The 19707-nt window shown below is 39.4% G+C and overlaps 1 protein-coding gene across 2 annotated transcripts in view; it reads left to right on the top strand.

Annotated features, from left to right (window-relative positions):
- Positions 1–19707, top strand: part of vps50 (VPS50 EARP/GARPII complex subunit) — an 83093-nt gene that overhangs the window by 49610 nt on the left and 13776 nt on the right. The window contains exons 19-24 of one of the 2 annotated variants that reach the window (XM_054763384.1): positions 1582–1700; positions 2742–2848; positions 4762–4883; positions 7957–8034; positions 8496–8576; positions 19086–19234. In XM_054763384.1, the coding sequence (XP_054619359.1) occupies positions 1582–1700; positions 2742–2848; positions 4762–4883; positions 7957–8034; positions 8496–8576; positions 19086–19234 (656 nt within the window). The remainder of the gene's footprint in view (positions 1–1581; positions 1701–2741; positions 2849–4761; positions 4884–7956; positions 8035–8495; positions 8577–19085; positions 19235–19707) is intronic. The other variant, XM_054763385.1, reaches the window with a different exon arrangement.

The following is a 19707-nucleotide window of genomic DNA, read 5'->3' on the forward strand; positions in this document are numbered from 1 at the left end:
AACTTTTAAAGCAGGTTATTGTTGCTTTGGTGGCCAAGACCTAACACCAATGGCATCACAGCAGCCTGGCTCTTTTGACGGCTTATGTGTCTAAGGGATCGAGCAGTTGTCCTTTAGTGTCCAAAGTCTTACAAATGACAGCTACAGCAAAGAACCTGGTTCATATATTGTGCAGTAAATGGTTGCTCTTCTATTTTTTCCCCACACGTCACACTAATAGAGGTACGCAAGTCCTACCGTCTCCACTTGAAAACCATTCAGTTGTTCTGTCAAGGCCTATTTGTCAATGATACTCCACTTCTCTTTCTATTACACCGGCTATTTTTTTATATGGCTATGCTATTCTTTTGAACATTATTGCCTTATCTAATGTGTGAGGCTTTCAAAGCCTTAGCTTTGCTTGTGCTTAATCCTGTAATGCTCAAGCTGTTGTGTTCTCTGAGCTCACGGTTAAGCAGGACAAAAAAAATATTGAATCAGTTCTGGTAAGCTTTAACCAATTTCATATCTCCAAGGTGTTTCATGTCATGACTAGGCTCTCAATGCAGATAGAACCTGATATTACGTTGGAGTTCTTCAATAATAATTGTTTCCCACCAGGATACAAGAAATTATAGTTCACCTCCGCTGCTGAGATTTTTGTGTGTGCAGGTTACAGTTTAGTTCGGAATGTTTTAGAATGTGTTTACTCCAGGGCTGTCAAAAATAATGTATTAATAGCGCTAAGGTATTTAATTAATTATGTTAACGTATGGCTAATTTATGGCTAAAATAAATACAGTACCCAGGATGCATAGAGTGCAGATTCAGGATGTAGTGTATATTTTGATCTGACAAATCTGAAGTAAATTTTTTCAGGTGTAGAATTAGTACAGCGTCTACTTGGACTGTTTGGACCGCGGCAGCTGTTGAACTCCGATGAAAAATTGTCACACGTCTCACCCACCGGAACTAACGAGTGACGTTGTTGTCTAGTGTGTCTTTTTGTGTAAATATCCTATATATCTTATATCATCTATATATATCTATATATATAGTCTATATATCTTACAACATGGACACCTGCGGCATAGAGACAAGTGCGGCATGGAACGGACCAGTTGTTTTTTTTTCTCTTTAAATTTGGTGGATGCGCCTTGTATTCAGGAGTGCTCAATAGTCTGGAATTTACCGAATAGCTAATTGTGTCCTGTCATTTATTTTTCTGTTAATGAAATACAGTAAGAAATTGTGATATTTCAGACATCGTTACAAATGGTGAATAATGATGATTAATTCATTTGAAAACTGTTATTAATCTGATCTAATCTGAAAATTGTAATCATGTGACAGCTGTAGTTTATAAGTGATCACAACATGGGCCAAAGATCTTACCATCTTCTATTTGTGAGACATTTTTTGAAGGGGTCAGTAAAACTGTAATTTAAAACAATGTACCCTGGGTAACACTGTATATGCTTTTATCCACTTGCATACTCGTATCCTGTAAAGTCCAGTGGTAGTCTAGGATGATGCATTTGCAATTCCCACTTTCTGCACCACTCATCTTTTTGTGTCACAATCGTTTTTCCGTTTTTAAAGTACGAGTCTGACGAGCTGGAGAAGAGCGCTTATCAGGATTACGACAGCGACAGCGACGTCCCCGAGGAGCTCAAACAGGACTTCATTGACGAGCAGACAGGCGATGTCCCCCTCAAGAGGTCAGTCGCACTGTTACTTGACGCTCCGCTCTGGTGACACACAGCTCAGGGGACCAGTAGTGAAGTTTCGTGATAAATCCAGGTGTCTATCATTTCTGCTCCCAGCTACTTGACATTTAATGATAGGGATGCCAAAAAAGGAAGCAAATCAAGTTCTCAATTCTTTGTTATTTCAGGAAAGGACATGAAGTCATCCACTCATTTTCTCTACTTTTTCCATGCATAATTTTAGCTCACCTCCTCTTAACCCTGCTTAGGAGGCAGAAAGCTTACCATGAATTCATGAAAAATTCTCTTTCTTCCTATGTTGGTGACTAACGGACGATTAGTCACTCATGATGGCTCACTACCCTTATCTATTTCTTTGTTTGACATAGGAATTGAGAGGCAATTTGAGTTGATTTTGATACGGGTCTTTCATTGCATCTCATTACAGTGTGCAGTTAATGTTAGGGTCAGTGAGTGCAGCTGGTTTTGTTGTGATGTAGTGTTGAAATACCTTGTGTTCACGGCGAACAAACATGGAATACCATTACTTATTCAGGAGCTTGTCAGTGCAGAAGCATTATGTTACAATGAAAATGTCCTGTCATGTTATGCAAAATCACCCATTAAACTACACCATTATGTTTGTGCTCAGACTTGAATGCCATTAAGCTCTCACCATCTTTGAAGTCCTTGCAATTTATGTGCTGTGCATTAACCTGACATTAGCCTAAAGTCACTAAAATGCAAATGTACCATTCTTTTAAGCAGGAATCACTAATGGTTAATTCTCGACTGGGTCGCATGGTCACATCCAGTAATTAAATGCCCCATGTAATGATTGCTGGTTAATGTAGCTCAAAGATGGGTGTCAGGGGTCTGCTTCCTCATGCTCGCCAGTTCAGAGACCTCACCGTAGGGGTCCATCTCTGTCTTCCGCATTGTGTAATGGGTTCTGATGGATTCATTATCACAATTTCAACCCCCAGTGAGGTTGTTGTTCTGCTCTTTTGCAAAGGAATAATAAAGTTATGACATTTGTCTTGTCTGAATCAGTGTGTCTCGGGAGACTATAAGAAGCAAGAAGAGGTCAGATTACAGCTTGAATAAGAGTAACGCCCCGATTCTTACCAACACCACCCTCAACGTCATCCGGCTTGTCGGTGAGTGCCTTTTACATTCAGTGCTGGGCATGCTTCTGTGAGTAGTGTGGACTGTGGACAGACATTTTGGTAGTTCTCTCCTCTCTCACTCCAGATATTCTCCCTTCTAATTAAGCCTTTCCCACATCAACACAGTGCACTCTCTGCTTGTGTGACTGAGCTTCAGCAATAATGGTTAGCCTTTGCTCTGAGCTCTGACCTTGCACTTCTAAAGAGGTACTTAGATGTCCGTGTGATGTCTCTAAGTATGCAAATGCAACATGATCTAGCTTAGGTCCTTCCCTAAAGTGCACGGCTCCGCTGGGATATAATTTACTGCAATTTCACACTTTTAATCTGCTGCAAGTTTTATTAAATAGAACATTTCATTTACTGGAGAATGACATACATGGAAAAAGACAACTGTGTGTTTTATGCTGGTGTACAAAGTATCACGACAGGTTATCATTCATATACAACCGTCCCTTGTTTATCGCAGTTAATTGGTTCCAGACCCGCGTGAAGTGAATTTCCGTAAAATAGGATTCAATATTAATAAATGGAAAATGTTTGTAGCTAGAGCATAGAAAACCTGTTTATGACTTTGTAAATTTTTTTTTAGCATTATTAGATCCCTCTAGACATGAAATAACACCTCTATAGTGACCTTTTCGCTTGTATTACTCAATATAGTAGACATAATAATAGAAAATAAAGCATGTTAGACATAAATAAGATAAGATAGACTCACACGTTAGTATTGCCAGCGTACTTCCTGGTGGCTATTGTCTCAACAATGTAATGTTACTGACACCTAGAGACCAGTGTAGAGTACCACTCTACTAGTGCTGTTTATGGTTAAGGAGAGACTCACGATGCACTTCAATCACTTTATTAACAAGCAGAGAAGACGTGCAGTGAACATTCACACAGGAGCTGCTGTCAGCCGCTCTCGACACTGCTAACCTGCTGTTAGCACTCAGCTAACAATCAGCTCTACCTAGCTGACGTCACATCACTTCCCAGGCCCCGCTTCTTGAAGGCGCACACAACAAGTCACAGATGTGTTACACTTCATATCACGTATTTTGAATGCCTTATGTTTGTATTTGCATTCATTTTTAGTATTATGCTTGAAAATGCTTAAATTAGGCCATGAATATGTACAATTTGCTTAAATATGCATATTATTTTTTTACTAATAATAGACGATATTCAACTACACATTTATTAATCAATTAATTAAAAAAAAACGTGATAGTTAGGGCGCGATGTTCGAACCACGATGTAGTGAGGAACGACTGTACAGTCAAACCTCGGTTTTCTTATTTTCCAGTTTTTGTAGGATTGGGTTTTCGTTGAAAATATTTGCCAAAATATTTGCCTGGCTTTGCATAAACTGCCTCGGTTTTTGTACAATATTTTGCCTAAAAAACTAGTCCGTTTGCGCTGTGCTGTATCATGCAGACTCGAGTGGCCAAACAAAGCTCCCTACATCATTCCTAATTGTTTTGCATTATTAATGCATGTAAAACCATGATTATTCTCTGTAAAATGTATTTATAGTTAATATTTTGGGGTGTCTGGAGCAGATGAATTGCATTTACATCTTCTCTTATGGGGAAAATTGTCCGCTTCGTCAGACATTTTGGATGGAACAAATTCTTGACGGAAACCGTGGTACCACTATAAAATATAAAGTTTGTGACTGCTGATTTAGTGAAATTTCATACCTTGACTTGCTATGTGCAGTGGAGTACAGCCATGCTACAAATTGAAAATACTGTCCAAAATATCTTGACCAGATACATTAGGATTCAGGTGGAATTAACCCCCTGATTGATCCATTAATTGATTAAGTCTCAATAGTGTAGTCCATGTAGGGTATTTCATGAATGCAAAAGAGTTGCTAATGTTGTGGCTTGTCCTTCTAGGAAAGTACATGCAGATGATGAGCATCCTGAAGCCGATCGCCTTTGATGTCATCCACTGTGTGTCACAGCTCTTTGACTACTACCTCTACGCGGTTTACGCCTTCTTTGGACGAAATGACATGGTACAGTATTATAGTGACTACTATAAAAGTACTCTTTTTTTTCAGCAGACGCTCACTGGCTGGGTGCTCACACACAAGAGGTCGTGTGAACTAAATATTCTGCACCACTGACACAGCACACATGAAGGCTGTCTCATTTTGACAGATCAGTACACTAGGGTTGATGTACTGTAACAGTTAAAGCATAGCCTCGCGGCGAGTTGAATGTTTGTAGGAGAGGGAGAATCCCATCTTGCTGATTTATGACCTCATGGGTGACTTGTTCCTTTATTTCAAAACTCTCGCTCTCTCATAAGTGGTCCAGTCTGCATTTGGGCTAAGAACACGAGTTCAGCCTTCTGAACCAAATTTAAATGGTTGCCCATGGTCTAATATTACCCCAGGACCTGATAATTTAGTATAATTGCAGAAATTGTCCATGATTCTTTCTGCCATACGACCACATCTGTAATTTGTAGAGTGAAACTTCCAGCACAAATTATCCACCACGCTTCCCCAAAAAGGATATATGATAATATACTTCTCTGCTAATCTGCATCTGACTGTTGAACGGAGGCCAAGCCCACTGTACAAGACCACATCAGCGGCGGTGGAGATATTAAAAAGTAAAATACTGATTTGCTTAAACTATGTAAAGGTGCAACAAGAAATAACGTTAAGTAGGGGTCAGATATGGTCCCCTTGGTATACTAGCTACTGTATATAGAAATAAACTGTTAAAGCTCATTAAATGTTATTAATGCATTTCATTTCAGAGCACTTTTAAGTCATAAAAACGGCCACAAGGTGACAGAAGTGCATTTCATAAGAGCTTGTCAGGGATCATCTTAATAGACAAATCACACTTGACAGGAAGGAGGAATTGAGAGAGTATGGAGGAGTGCAGCATGCAGGTTACGCATTGTCGGGAAATTTTAATGCATGCATATGCAAACACACGGTCACATGCACGCTCACACACACACATGGACGTGCACACGCGTGCATACACATGCACACGCATACACACACATAGTTCAGTTCCAAATGTGAAAATTGTTAATAGTTCATGGTGTTATATTAGTAAATACATTTTTATTTTAATGTAAAACACCCGCTTTTTGTGTTATTTATCTTGGTATAGTTGTTTAGATATTTGAGCTGTCACAAAAGCAAAAAATATTTGAGTCAAAGTGAAAGTTATGCTTGAAATGTATCTTTTTACAAAAACCTGGTTTTCTACTCGGGAACTGATAGTTTCCTGAATCTCACCTGAAGTTGTAATACTGATTACTAAAGAACGGAAAAAGGTAGAAACAAACTTTTTTTTCTGACGAAAGACGGGATTCGAGTCTTTCTTTTTGTAGGTTCCATGTTTATATAGCCATAGGACACAATATTTTGTGTGCCTTGAAAGGTCAGTCAAAATCGTCTAAAATGGCCGGTACTGAAGTGGTTGTCGGTTGAAAAATGGCTGGGATTAAATTCCATATTTTGATTTATAAATTGCACCTGACTATAATTCACAGGACCAGCCAAACTATGAAAAAGTGCGATTTATAGTCCGGATAATACAGTAACAGAATGTGCAGACTGAGGCGCCACCATCCCAATTTTTGTTTTCTTCTTTTAATTTTATTATTGATTTGGCTCTCCGCTGCTTGTCTTACTGTGTAATTTCCACCTGCATCATAGAGTACAGTCTACAAGCCATGTTCACCCAACTTCATCTTAAGACAGCCACTTCTTTCATTCTGTGCATCACGAATGTAACACGACTGTGTCTGTATCACCCTTGGGAAACGGTAATGCTAGCAAGAAAATGGCTTCTATCCTGTTGAATTGGAAGAGATAAAGACAATGAGTGCTCTGCGGGGGCTGCTCTAATACAAATGATTAACGTGTCTATGTGTGGGTCATGGGGAGATAACATGTAACATCAAACTTATAAGGAGGGTTGTTTTTCATTGTGTTTAAATCTGCGGCATCTGCTATGAGCATCTGCGGTGTGTTTTCATGATTCTTTTAACCTCATGTTTTTACATGATATACTGGAGCCGGCCTATATCGCCCTTCCACTCACTGCAACACAGTGTGCACCTGTTTGGTATGTTATTCTCACCCTCATTTGGTGTCATCTTCTAAATTCCCCCATTTTATTATTGGTCTCAATTAGAGAGGCACCTACAGGAAAATGCTAATAGCTCCATGAATCTTTAAAAAGCCCCTATGCGCATATGCTGCTATTTTGACCCGCTGAAACCAGGATGCAGCTGTTAGACTTCTCCACTCTGATATTAATATTCAAAAGGGTAAATACCTCATTATGTGTTGATATTGGCCCCTGCGAAACTGACCGTCTGTTAGACATATGCTGAAGATGCATTATTTTCGGGGAACATACTCATCATGGATAATCAGGCTTTCAGCTGTTTGGGCATAGAGGGAAGGCAGCTTTGGACTCTAGTTTGGAGACTTGGATCCCTCACTCAAATATCTCCTTTTGAATGAGACAGATTAGAGACTGAATGGAGGAACTGCATAGAAAATGGGCTTGTCCTTGTTTTGCTCTTTTGCTCCATCTTTGTTTATTTTTTTTAATCCAGCCTTCCTCACTTGGACATGCACACAAACTGATCTATTTGTTGGGTTTGACAGGTTGCTAATTGCAATAAATTCTGTCCTACATAACAGACACTAATAACATTTAACAGCCACTGCTTGTGTGTTGACTCCTACTCTTTTCCGGGCATTTTCAAACATGGTTGAGAAAGAAAATCATCTAGTTCAATGGACACTATGGACACTATTATATGACAAGCTATAAAGACTCAAACTGAACTAGCAGTTCAACGGTGACGCTATTCTCTGCCAACTTTTCTGTCACATTTTGAAAGTTGTGAATTGTGCCTCCACTCCAAGATGTACTGTCACATACAAAGCCACTTTGTATCCCACTTCATTTGGTTGACTATCCCCAAAGTCAGTTTTAAGGCCCTTCACCTAACTTCTGCCATTAATTCATTTGATTATATTTGTTTGTAAGCTTTTGACTTTTTTTTTTTTCTTTCATCGGCCCATATATCATTTGTAGCCTGTCCCGAGCCCGTCTATGCCAACTCATGGTGGCAGAGAGTCGGGTACTGCCCGCGTTGTGGGCCCTGCTTGTTTGGTAAGACTAGAACTCACGAAAAATGGCGTGTGATGCACCTTGCAAATCCAAATCCTCGTCTTGTCACTTGTGTGGTGATTTGCAGCCCCTTAGGTGTGCTTGTTCTGCCTCCTCAAGTGACATCAAGTGCATCTGAATATGACTTCAGAGGCATTTCAATGTTGTTTGCTGTGCTTCCAACCTCTCCACCCCCTTCTTCTACCCCCTTCTCATCTGTTGTCTGCAATAGTTAGTGTGAATTTGGATGCCTGTTCCGTGTAGGTACCCTTCCTCCCTTGGTTGGATTAGAGTCATCTTGAAGCACAAAGTAAAGATTCTCTTGTCTTGAACGACGTGAGATGAGAGCAGATGTGTGTGCGTGTGGCATGCCTTCACACTTTACTGGAGTGTGTGCTCTTATACAGGAAGGTGTTGCTGACACTTACATTGTGTGAATGTGTGTGTGTGTGTGTATTTCACAGTATGAGTCATCGGGTCTGGGCCTTATCAGCAGCAGACTGAGAACCACACTGAACCGGATCCAGGAGAGCCTCATTGACATGGTACGACTGCAACACGTCTTCTCCTCACTGTCATGCTTCCGCTTTCTCTTTCACCATTGCTCGTTACCTCATTGCCGGCCTCATTTTCTGACACAAACATGCTCTTTTCCTCTATATCCGCTCCATTTCTCTCCTTTTCAGGCTTTTTTTTTTCCTCTATTCACTCTCACCATCCTGCCCATATGCGTGACCTTACTGTCGAGAGAGCGCATAGCCTATGTTGCCACCAAATACATTATGGGTCGTCATTATGTGGCCAGTGGTCACTCACGCACACCTCCCTCTCCCTTAAGTGACCAGACCAGGCTGGATACGGGCATGTTGTTCCATTAGGACCGTCAATGATGACAATTAGTCTGATGCTGTCCACACTCTCCTCTCTCTTGATACCAGAGCTTTATTTTTGCTTCAGCCTGGCCCGTGCCATCTTTTCACCTCTGCTTTTCAGTTGTCTCCATATTCTGTCCTGTCCCATTTTTTTTATGTTTTTGGTCATTGTCACTCTAATGTTATTTCCTCACAGCAAAATACGAACTTCTGATGTCTCCCGTGTGCAATTAAAGCAAATTAATACAGTCACAGGGAGATAACATATAACAGGGACATAACATATAACAGATAACAGGCTAACACACCAGTTGAAAACTTGTTATTGTGCAGGCGTAACATAAAAGGTGGCTCAGACGCTCCCTTTCAACTGACATACAAAAAGTGCAGACTTCAAATTGTATACAAGTCTTGGAAATTGTGAAAATCTGTCAAGTAAAACCAGTAGGGGTGTCTTAGAATAGTCGACGCTTCGATTTGGAGGATTCTGGTTCGACTATTAATCTCGCTGTTGACTCTAAAATGTCTATTTTTTTTTTTTAATAAAGAATGTCTTTGTTTTTGTCATAAATAGCCTGACCAGAGGGACCTGCCTCTCGGAGCTTGGAGCTTGAGTAATGACCTCCTGCGATTTCCGATAGATTGACAAGCTCGTTGTGACTTCCCTTATAGCTTGTGATTGGCTCGTGCAAAAGAAAGACTTTTCATTTCTTCACTGACTCGCGAGCAGGACAGTATTTAAACGATTAGTAGTAGTAGTAGTAGGACTGTACAGTACAGTTGCATGAACGAGGCTGTACAAAAAAAGGAAACCCTCCGGGGAAAGAAACTGTTTTTAAAGTGAGATATAGAGGTAAACACAAAAGTAGGTGAAAATGCTAACAACTACCCTGGACTGCAAAGGTTTCAAAATGTGAAATCATTTGGTTTTATGTTTAGTTCTGTTAAAAAACCAAAAGGAGCTATTCAGTTTGTTTTTTAGCAAATGCTGCGACTTAAATTGTATTATTTCTGATGAAAAAAAAGACTATTTCAATGTTGGTAAAGTGAAGTCAGTTGAACAAAATGCGACATCCATAACGTGTGTTTCTCATTTCCACTTCAGTGTGCAAAAAGTGAAAACGGAGAAAAAGTGAATTGTTTTCTTAGCAAAACTTCCTGCATGTGCGTGCAGATGTAGTCCACAGTATTTCATAGCTGCAAGCACAAAAAAAAACATTCTGTATATTTGACAGTCCAGCACAATGGCATTTTGCTGCGATAGCAGTGTAGGCTACTTTGCTGCATTGCTTTAGGGATTGCCTGAGGAAAAGGAGACAGCAAAAAATAAATAAAACAGAGCAAAAGCCACAGAGAGAAGAAAAGAGAACATGCAACTTCTTTTAAACAGTGTAATGCAGCACGGTGGCTTCACTAAAACAGAAAACAGAACAGCAAAAACTTCTTTTATAGTTTTACAATACATATAATGCTTGCCTCTTGACTGCTGAGCTGAAAAAGTAATTGGATTTCTTTGAAAGCAAATAAAAATGTGAAACGCTGAGTGGCCATTTCATGTGGCGTTATGAAAATGATTGACAAACTCATTTCAAACTAAATTACTTCACTTTGGTGTTTTTGATGAGGATGACTGCTGTCAAATGAGCAAAAAATTAAATAATACTCGTCTGTCAGTCAAATCATTTACACAATTCTGTATGAAAATCATTGATTTGATTGCAATTTACTGATTCTGGACCCTCCTCTTTTTTTTTTTAATATACAGTAGGTAACTTCAAACTGGTTGAGTATGCAGAAGTAGCCCTGCACATGCATGCTGATTCACACACTCCCATACTCCAGAGATTTTGCAGGGTAGACCTCATTTGTAAACAGATTATAAAGTTAATTATACACTGCATTTCAATCGAGGCGCCAAATCCTTGCGGTTTTGCTTCTCTGATTTGAAGTCACAACAGTTTGATTCCAAAACCGGTGTGCTAGTAATGACTCGGAGTCCCACATGAGTGGCAGCGAGGTACCATCTCATCGAGTGTCAGGTACAGCGTGGCCTCATCTTAAATTGGAAGCTCGCCACAGTGGGGGGCGCGGGGGGTGGAAATGTGCAAAAAAGATCATCTCCTAGTCTGTGCTGTATTTCATTTCATACTTAAAAAAAACAGTGTATATGTTTACCTTTTACAGTTTTATCATTTGGTAGTTTTTATTTCACGCTGTTTCGTATGAAGTGATTATAAACTTCTGAGGGTGGAAAAAGTAATCTTACTTGAATATTCAATGCCCGTACATAATTTTTAATCACATTTTCCAACTTAAATCCAATTTATACTGCATAAGTAGTCATCTCCTGCTTTGGGTTGTGCTGTTTGGAAGGGATCAGCTGTACCGTGTGAAATCATGACATAACTATAATGCTTCTTAGGGCAGATTTGGTGACACGGCCATATGAAGGTCATGCCCTCAGTCCCATCTCTGACCATACTGTCCCTGTTAGAAAGTCCAGCTGTGACAGCTGTTGCGAGACGTTTGCTTGAGGCCACATTTAGGGCTTTCACACAGTTCGATTATTAATGAAGGACATCTCTGATGCGGTGTTACTTTTTTCGCCATTCAATCAATGGTACCATTTTTCTATTTGTTATTGGCATGTTTTCCTAATATTTATTTATTTTTGTTATTACAATGTGTCTGTATTATCTCTAATCTTAAGGTACAATAACAAAACAGCATTATGGAGGGAGCACAGAGGCGATTGGGATGCTGATTGCTGGAAAATTGTTGTCCCTATTAACGTAAGATCACTTTTAATGATGCCCTAGTAGTTCATTTATAAGGTTATAAGTGGCTGCTCTTTATTTATTCTGAGAGACCGTTTACATGCCTTGGTAGGTGCTGCTGTTTTGGTTAGCAACAAATCTGGACTCGTTTGAATTAGTGTGAACAATAGCGTCTAGAGATAATTTGTAGTTGTTCCTTTGTGCAGGAGTGAGTTAAATTTTTTTTTTTTTTTTTTTTTTTTTTTTTTTACTGAATAAGAGCCCCATAATGTACATCAATATCCATCTATTTTCTATGCCGCTTATCCTAATTAGGGTCTCAGGGTTATGCTGGAGCCTATCCCAGCTGACTTTGGGCGACAAGCGGGGTACATCCTGGACTGGTCTCCAGCCAATCGCAGTGCACATGAATAAAGGGTTTGGATTTACAATATGAACTATGAGCTGTAAAACATTAAGAGAATGATATTAAGAGTGTATGAACGCCCCTTGTTTACTCCCCCGACAACCTTGGCATGTTTTGCATGGCGACAAATGAAAGCAAAGGGTACAAAAACGCCAAATTGTCCGATAAAATATAACTTTTCTGCAGAACTTTGTTGACGAAAGCTTGTCTCTCTCTCGCTCTCTGCGGCACATACGCTTGCAGCCTGCCTGTTTTCCACACGAACCCCAACCAATCTGCTTCTATCATTGATTACTGCCTTGTCTTCCAAGAACTGCTGTGATGCCATCGTATGCTTGCCATAATGACCAGCATATCACTAGCACAGAGTCTCGTGCTTTGGAAACCATTGGAATCATTTTGATTTAGTTAAGACTTACGGTAATTTGAAAACAGCATCGCAAACCCTATTGCCGGCTACAGCTTTGATGCTAAAGGTTTAAAAAAAGAATTTGGAAACGTCCAGCGGGCCGGATTAGAAAAGTTTTTTGCCTATTTGATTTGAGGCTTGGAATCGCTGCTTCAGTATGTTTGTTTATGGTAATTTATGGATGCTCAGCTTTTAGTCTGAAGTGGAGCTCTGAGCTTTTCAGATCTGGCACCAAATTCAGAGATAAGAAAGCTGGAAATTTGTGCAGGAATCAGTGGGAATGCACACAAAAATGCTGCTATACTGAAAGCCTGTAGCTCGCCACCTGATTTTCAGTAGCTCACCAAAGTGTCAAAGAATATTTGGTTCACAGGATTCCTACACATGTATGGACAAGTACGGAAAGTGGAAATTCAATTATGGAAAAATATTTGTGTTTCTAAGGCTGTTACCACTGTTCTGTTTTCGAAAATATAAAATTCTGAATAATTTTAAAAAATGGATCAATGAAAGATTGACAAGTTGAATATCCATCCCTCTGCGCTTGTCTTCCCTCAACCCATTTGAAGGCCCACTCAGATGTGGTTAAGTTTTAATGCTGCTTTCACGGACAGGTGATGTCCACACACATTTGTTTACAATTTACCCATGAGTGAGGACAGAACTCATAATGGGCAAATGTACATTTTCTGAAGACTGGCTTAAGAAGCCCAAATAAAGACTGGTAGGCTAAAGATCCCACATGGACACAAAAAGCTAAATGCAGACTTTGTGTTAAATCTTTTGACATCTCCAACATGGGGGTGGTTGCGTTTGTGTGTGTGTGTGTGTGTGGGGGGGGGGGGGGGGGGGGGGGGAGCACTGTCGTCTGGTCACCACCTCCTCTGCAGTGTCACTACGTTTTTGACTCAAAACAGCATGAGACCAAGCCCCACAACGTATCTAGTTTTCGTCTTTCTTTGTATGAGCTACATTACCTAGCCATAATCTCATGGAAATACATATTCATAATCATGAAAACAAATGGTTACTTTCATCATTCATTTACATGGTGCACATTATTTACTGAGTCTGGAAAAAGTATCCGATTTTGAAATGTCAAATCTGTAGGAACCCTGGCTTCAACTCTTTATTTTTTCTGTTCAATTCAGACATGATGACAAATTACAACGAAATAGCAGTAAGGCCATGGCCACACTATTTGAGTGGAGAACTGCTTTGCAAGTCAAGTACAATTTAAATGTTGCCAGTCATACAGCTAAAACACAAATAGCTCACCTCTCTTTTTTTGTTTTGTTTTGTCAAATTAGCTCTACTAGTGATGAAACTTTGAGACCCCTGATCCAGACAAAACAAATGACACAGACATACAGTTAATTTGTAGCCGCTTGCAGGTTTGCTTGTAATGTCTCGTCAATGTGTTTTGCATATGTTGTTGATGAGGTTTGGCTTGGTGCAGTTACTCTCTGTGTCATATAGCCGCCACACATACACATACATTGTGTCATGCAAGCACATGTTGTGCTCTGAACCCAGTAATTGGATCGTCTCCTCTCCGAGCTCGTCACTGTCGAGATCAGTGTCTCTGTTGTGGCCTGCTCACTCGCTTATAGAGAATGGTCCAACAAGCCAGAAGGGACTGGCTTTTGACAGGGATTATAGATCACCATTAAGGTCTGCACTATGGCTGTATTTGTCAGAATATCAAAGTATTGACATTTCTAGAGGGGTTTCAGTAGCGTGCACAAAGCATCCTCACTGAGCAGTTCAGCTGTAGGTCATGTTCCTTGGCTGTGATAAGGAGACAGTTGATCCCCTTGGAGCCCATTTCTTCAAAGTTCCCTAAATTTCCACTGGTGACTCATCACCTCTCATGTGGGCAGCACATATCGCTATGCATATATGCACTTTCATTTCAATAATTTAAATGCCCCCCCCATTTTACATATCCTCAGACAGCTGTAAAGATCAGTGTCAGGGTTATCCAAGCAAAGTGTCTTTTGTTTTCTCTTATTTTTGTGTGTAAAATGCTATCTTTGTTTAAAAAAAAAAAAATACTGCTATGTACATAAATGTTGGTGTCCTATTAGTCAGGAGATGGTCATCAAGAAGTGAAGTGAGGATGAGGATATTGCCCAGTCTGCGAGTTTATCTGTCTGCTGTGATTTTAAAGCAAATTCCTCATGTGATTCAGTTTATATTTGTCACCTTCGCCTGCCCACAGGGTCCAGGGGGTGTCATACAAAATAAACGAAGGCCTTCTATTTAACATTCATTTAATGAGATCCAAATTTCTAGTATTAGCTTGACAAAGAGGTGCAAAAAAGATCTACTTAACAGTAATTGCCTTGCAGCCAGTCTACTCGAGCTGACCATAAATCTCCATGGAATGCACTAGAGAGGAATAAGCAGTCAATCATGATAGATTGAGACACTTCACCTGATAGATCATTTTTATATTCCCCTGCTGGAAGCCACACTGATGGTAGCATCGGTTTTGACATTGTCGGGCTCTTTTTTAATTTGGTACCTTTAAATTCAAGTCATTAATAACCTCTTTTTATTTACAAATGCCAGAAAATTAGCTCTCTGCTTGCTGTTTGTCGTTAAATCTGAGCATCTTTTATACTAGCTGGTGATTGTCTTTTGATGCCTGTTATTGATCCACAAACAGAAAGCATGCAGCCTCGTGCCAACTGTCAGCTTTGTGTTGAAGATGGTGGTTTTGTTCCCTGTAGATCCTTGACTGTTCATCTTGATCCTGGGTTTAATGTAATTTTGGACCAAAGACAATATGAGAAATATGAAAGTGCTCCAGTATTGTACATTTATATTCTAAAAGAATGATTTTCAAGTTCCCCTCTGCCTTGTCTTTGATCCAAAAATGACAGGGATACGCAATTGCATTTCTGATCTCTCTTCTACAGTCTCATTCCATGGCTGGCTTTTATCTCTTTATAAATTGATAGCAGCATACTCTTTGAATATATCCTTTTTTTCCCCAATAGGAATTCAAACCCTTATTTTCTAATCATTACACAAGGCAAGATAAGCTCCCAGGCATTGATGCGTGATGTGCTCATCTTTTACGATGCTGGTGGTCCACATGGGGGGGGGGGGAAGATGGTGTGGCATTAATACCTAAAGACAGAAACAAAACAAGTTTTCACCTTTTTGCACGTCCACTGAATATAAATGACCTAAATGATATTGATGTTCATGCAAGTTCTTCCATACTATGACCTGAAAGCCGTAAGTAAAGAATTACTTTTAGACGCTGAATATTGTTTGGAAAACAAACTAAATGTTTATCTTTATCACATGACCAGGGGCCTCATGTGCATGGAAATCAGAAACCCAAAATGTGCATCAGGTTTATAAATTCCACCTTGAGGAGAAGTGTGCGTACGGAACTCCGCCTCAAGTTACGCCCTTTCCCCGCCTCCACTCCAATGCAAAGTGACTCATGAATGTTCAAGATTCAAGATTCAAGAGTTTTATTGTCATATGCATAATAAAACAGGCAGTTATACTAAGCAATGAAATTCTTATTCTGTTCATTCTCCCAAGAAAAGAAAGACAAACACAAGAAAAAGAATAAGAACATAAGAAACATATGTACCAATAAATTAAGCAACAACAACAGAAGAGGCATTAATACAGATAAATAATACAAATAAATAAATGTGGCGTCCATATTTAAAGAGCTTTGATTGCGTTGGAAGCACGGTGGGAAGTTGACGAGGATGAGGAAGCGGACTTTCACGGAAATGGAGGTGGAAATACTGGAAGTATTTGGAAGACACTGCAGTGGCATCAGAGATAAAACAAATATTGAGTGACAACACGTCCGCTGTCACTCGTAAATGGAGCAGGGCGAACCGAGGCAAAAAGTGGTCCAATATCAAGGGACATGTTTCCCTTTTTAGTGAGCATGTTTCAACATTTTTCCTAACTCGATACCACATTTTAGATGAATATAAGCTAAAATCTGAAGTTGAAGTCGAAAATGAAGTTGTGTCGAAAATTAATTGTTGTAATTCCAGACGGATATATATTTAACGTAATGATGACATTATCACCATCAAGATATTAGGTGTACGGTATTATAATTATTTTATGAGGAACTAATGTGTGTTAGTTCAAAGCACAACAAAAGAACCCCATCTTTTATGGAAAAGGAAAGAGTAAGTTTACACACACACGGCCCTGACACTATCCACACAAATAAAGGCTCTGGTCAATACGTGTTATTATGGATGACATACTTGACATATGCAACGAAAAACGCTCTTGTTTTTTGATAAATTGTCCAAAGAAAGGGGAGAAACGGAGCACTGAGGACCATATTGTCTCTGTGTCCTGTAAACTTAAACCCCATAGAATGGTTTAATTGACAACTTGATGTTTGTTATAATTAATATTAATCAAACTTTACCCACGCTTTATAGATGAGACCCCAGGAGAGGTCCAAGTGTCTGTACCAAGGGAAAAACCAAAGATAGGACAAATATCAGTGTGGTATATGACAATAATAATACAAATGTATTTGCATCTTTTGACACATTCTTTGGTTTGTATTTCTATCTGTTAAATACTTAATTTTTTTCGAACATGCTTAACATGAGTTCCATTAAGAACTTCACGTGTTCACACAATTTAACATGTCCGAAAAGGAATAGGAAGAAGCAGATCGTATTTAATTCTACTACCGTTGTGGATAAATTGATAATACATCTCATGTATTGACACGTGCTGTAATTATGACTAATACTGATATTTTACTTATTGTTAACTGAAGAGCTACAGTATATATGGTTAGCTGACAAAATGTATGAAATATTTCAAACATGCTGTCATGTAATTTCTATTACTTACATAAGGCGGAGTAGAAATAAAATATGAATTCATTCATGGGGCCTTGAATTTGACTGACCATTGCTATTTAGGCATGATCATCTTGGTGACTATCCTTGGAATATTATCCTCCAATATATTTAAAGGAGGTCAGACTCTAGTGTTAGTGCAAGAGAATTCCTAATTATTGTTCTTATCAGTAAAGATCTCCATCTACTGGTGTCCTGATTAGATAATTACAGACATCTCCTGAACTGAATACTTTAAATTCATTAACATCCAGTCTTCTGTACAATATTTATTACATCCTACCAGCATAACACAAAATTGTTGTGAATAATATGTATAGAATTTGGTGTGTATGTTGTTGTTCCTCTGTATATGTTATATTTTCAGCAGCTGCATAATGTAAGTCAAGTACTTTGACGGCAACACTAAAGAAACCCTTGAAACCGTCTTCAGGCCACGTCCATACCAACACAGATATTTTCAAAAACAGACATTTGCCCCTCTGCCGTGTCACAGAAATGTCCATCCCCACAGTGACGTTTTAAAAACTATTTCTGTTCACACAAATACGCATTCACAGGCTGTCGTGCAGCCATGGACTGTTAAGGCAATTTTAGCCAATCAGAAGCGTCAATGACGTCATTTCCGTAGACGGTACAATAACGAACATGGTGATTTGGAGGAGAAGGGGTGAAGGGGGAAATGCTTTTTTTGTTTAAATTCACGACGACTGCAAAAAAAAAAAAAGTGCCAGAACTTTGTTCACAGTACAAAGGTAGCATCTGTTACAATAGGATTGTAATGTAAAGGTTTATTAGTTAACACAGGTTGCAAGGGGGCCGGTTTAAGCGAGACACATAACAGATAGTGAGGCGGGCCAGCGTGTGTAATGATGGTTGAACCTCCTACTGAAGTTGACAAGAAAGTTCAAGAGAGCTCACAGCTCCAAATGTCCACTCTTGAAAGTTAAGTTTGTAACAGAGTAGAATCAAACAGCATCCCTCTGAATGTGCTTTTAGACAAGACTGATGGATTAATCCAGAGAGATAGCATCTTAAAACCTCCCATTAACCTCATTTATGTTTGTTCAGTGAATAAATGTCTGTTGGTGCATCCTTACAAGACCACCCAGGCCAATGTGCCTGTAGTGTCATATCTTTTAATGTATTATACATGCTTTTAGTGTTGGGTATTCACACGACTTGTATTCCATCTTAATTAGAAAGCATGCAATCATTCATTCTTGCATGTACACATATTCTTGTTTAATGGTGCTCGTTCACAACATTAAGACTCAGAATGCCCTGGAGTGTGCTTTGTGAGGGGATGATATGGAGCTGTACTGATAGCAGCGGAGCTCACAGTCATTTATTAGCTGTGTGATTGCCATCGATCTGCTGGAGGCTATTTCAGAGGCGCAAAACATGGAGGTCCTCACACTCGCATATTGCGTTGCATGGAGACAATTTTAAACAATTTCAATACATGAATTTTCAAAATGTTTAATAGAGGTGAATTGGGTGTCTTGTATGGGGATGGTTTAATGCTGGGATTCAGAAGTATCCCAAAAGGGAGAAATGTGATTTTTTTGCCTCTGTGCTTACCTAAGTTAATATAATTGTATTATAATGTTATTCTAATGTTATAATTTAATGTTGCATAGAAGCAAGGCCATAAAAGTAGCTGTGTTCCAGCTCAAATGAGAGCATGGTTGTGTTTTCCAGGAGGCAGGCAGTGAAAATGCCAGCATGCACGCTCCCACGGAGGAAAGGAAGGAGAAGGTGCCGAGCCCCCACCTCAGCCAAATGGTGGTCCTCACCAACAGTGGCACTCTTTACGGACTAGCACAGAGAGTGGTCGCCACAGAGTCTCTGTAAGTACCCTAAATAGTGTGTATGCAAGCTATTTTGACTGTGAGCATTAAATATGTTAATTAAAGGACTGGTAAAGTAATAATAATATTTAGCGGCGCATTTAAATGCACAGATGACACCGAAGTCTCAAGCTCAGAGAAAAACTAAAGTTCTTGTATTACTTTTAATAATCACTTTCTCAGTGTGAAAAGAACAAATGTGCTCTTGGCTCACTGGCTATTAATGTGGGGGCTTTTGGGATTTAATGTCAAATGCGCATCACATATTAATTCTCGCTATCTTGGTAAGGACTTCTAATGGTTTCTCAGTAACTGCTAATGCAATGAACATCACCAATTAAGTGCCGTCATTATGGCATGGCTCAATAGAGGTGCAGCGCAATAAATTAGAATATTGTGAAAAAGTTATTTCATTGCAAGATGTCAGTTTAGACTATAAGACCAATTATAAAGGCGCAGGAAGTTTTTGCAGC

This window comes from Dunckerocampus dactyliophorus, chromosome 20, assembly GCF_027744805.1.
Source record: "Dunckerocampus dactyliophorus isolate RoL2022-P2 chromosome 20, RoL_Ddac_1.1, whole genome shotgun sequence".
In the NCBI taxonomy this organism is placed as follows: Eukaryota; Metazoa; Chordata; class Actinopteri; order Syngnathiformes; family Syngnathidae; genus Dunckerocampus; species Dunckerocampus dactyliophorus.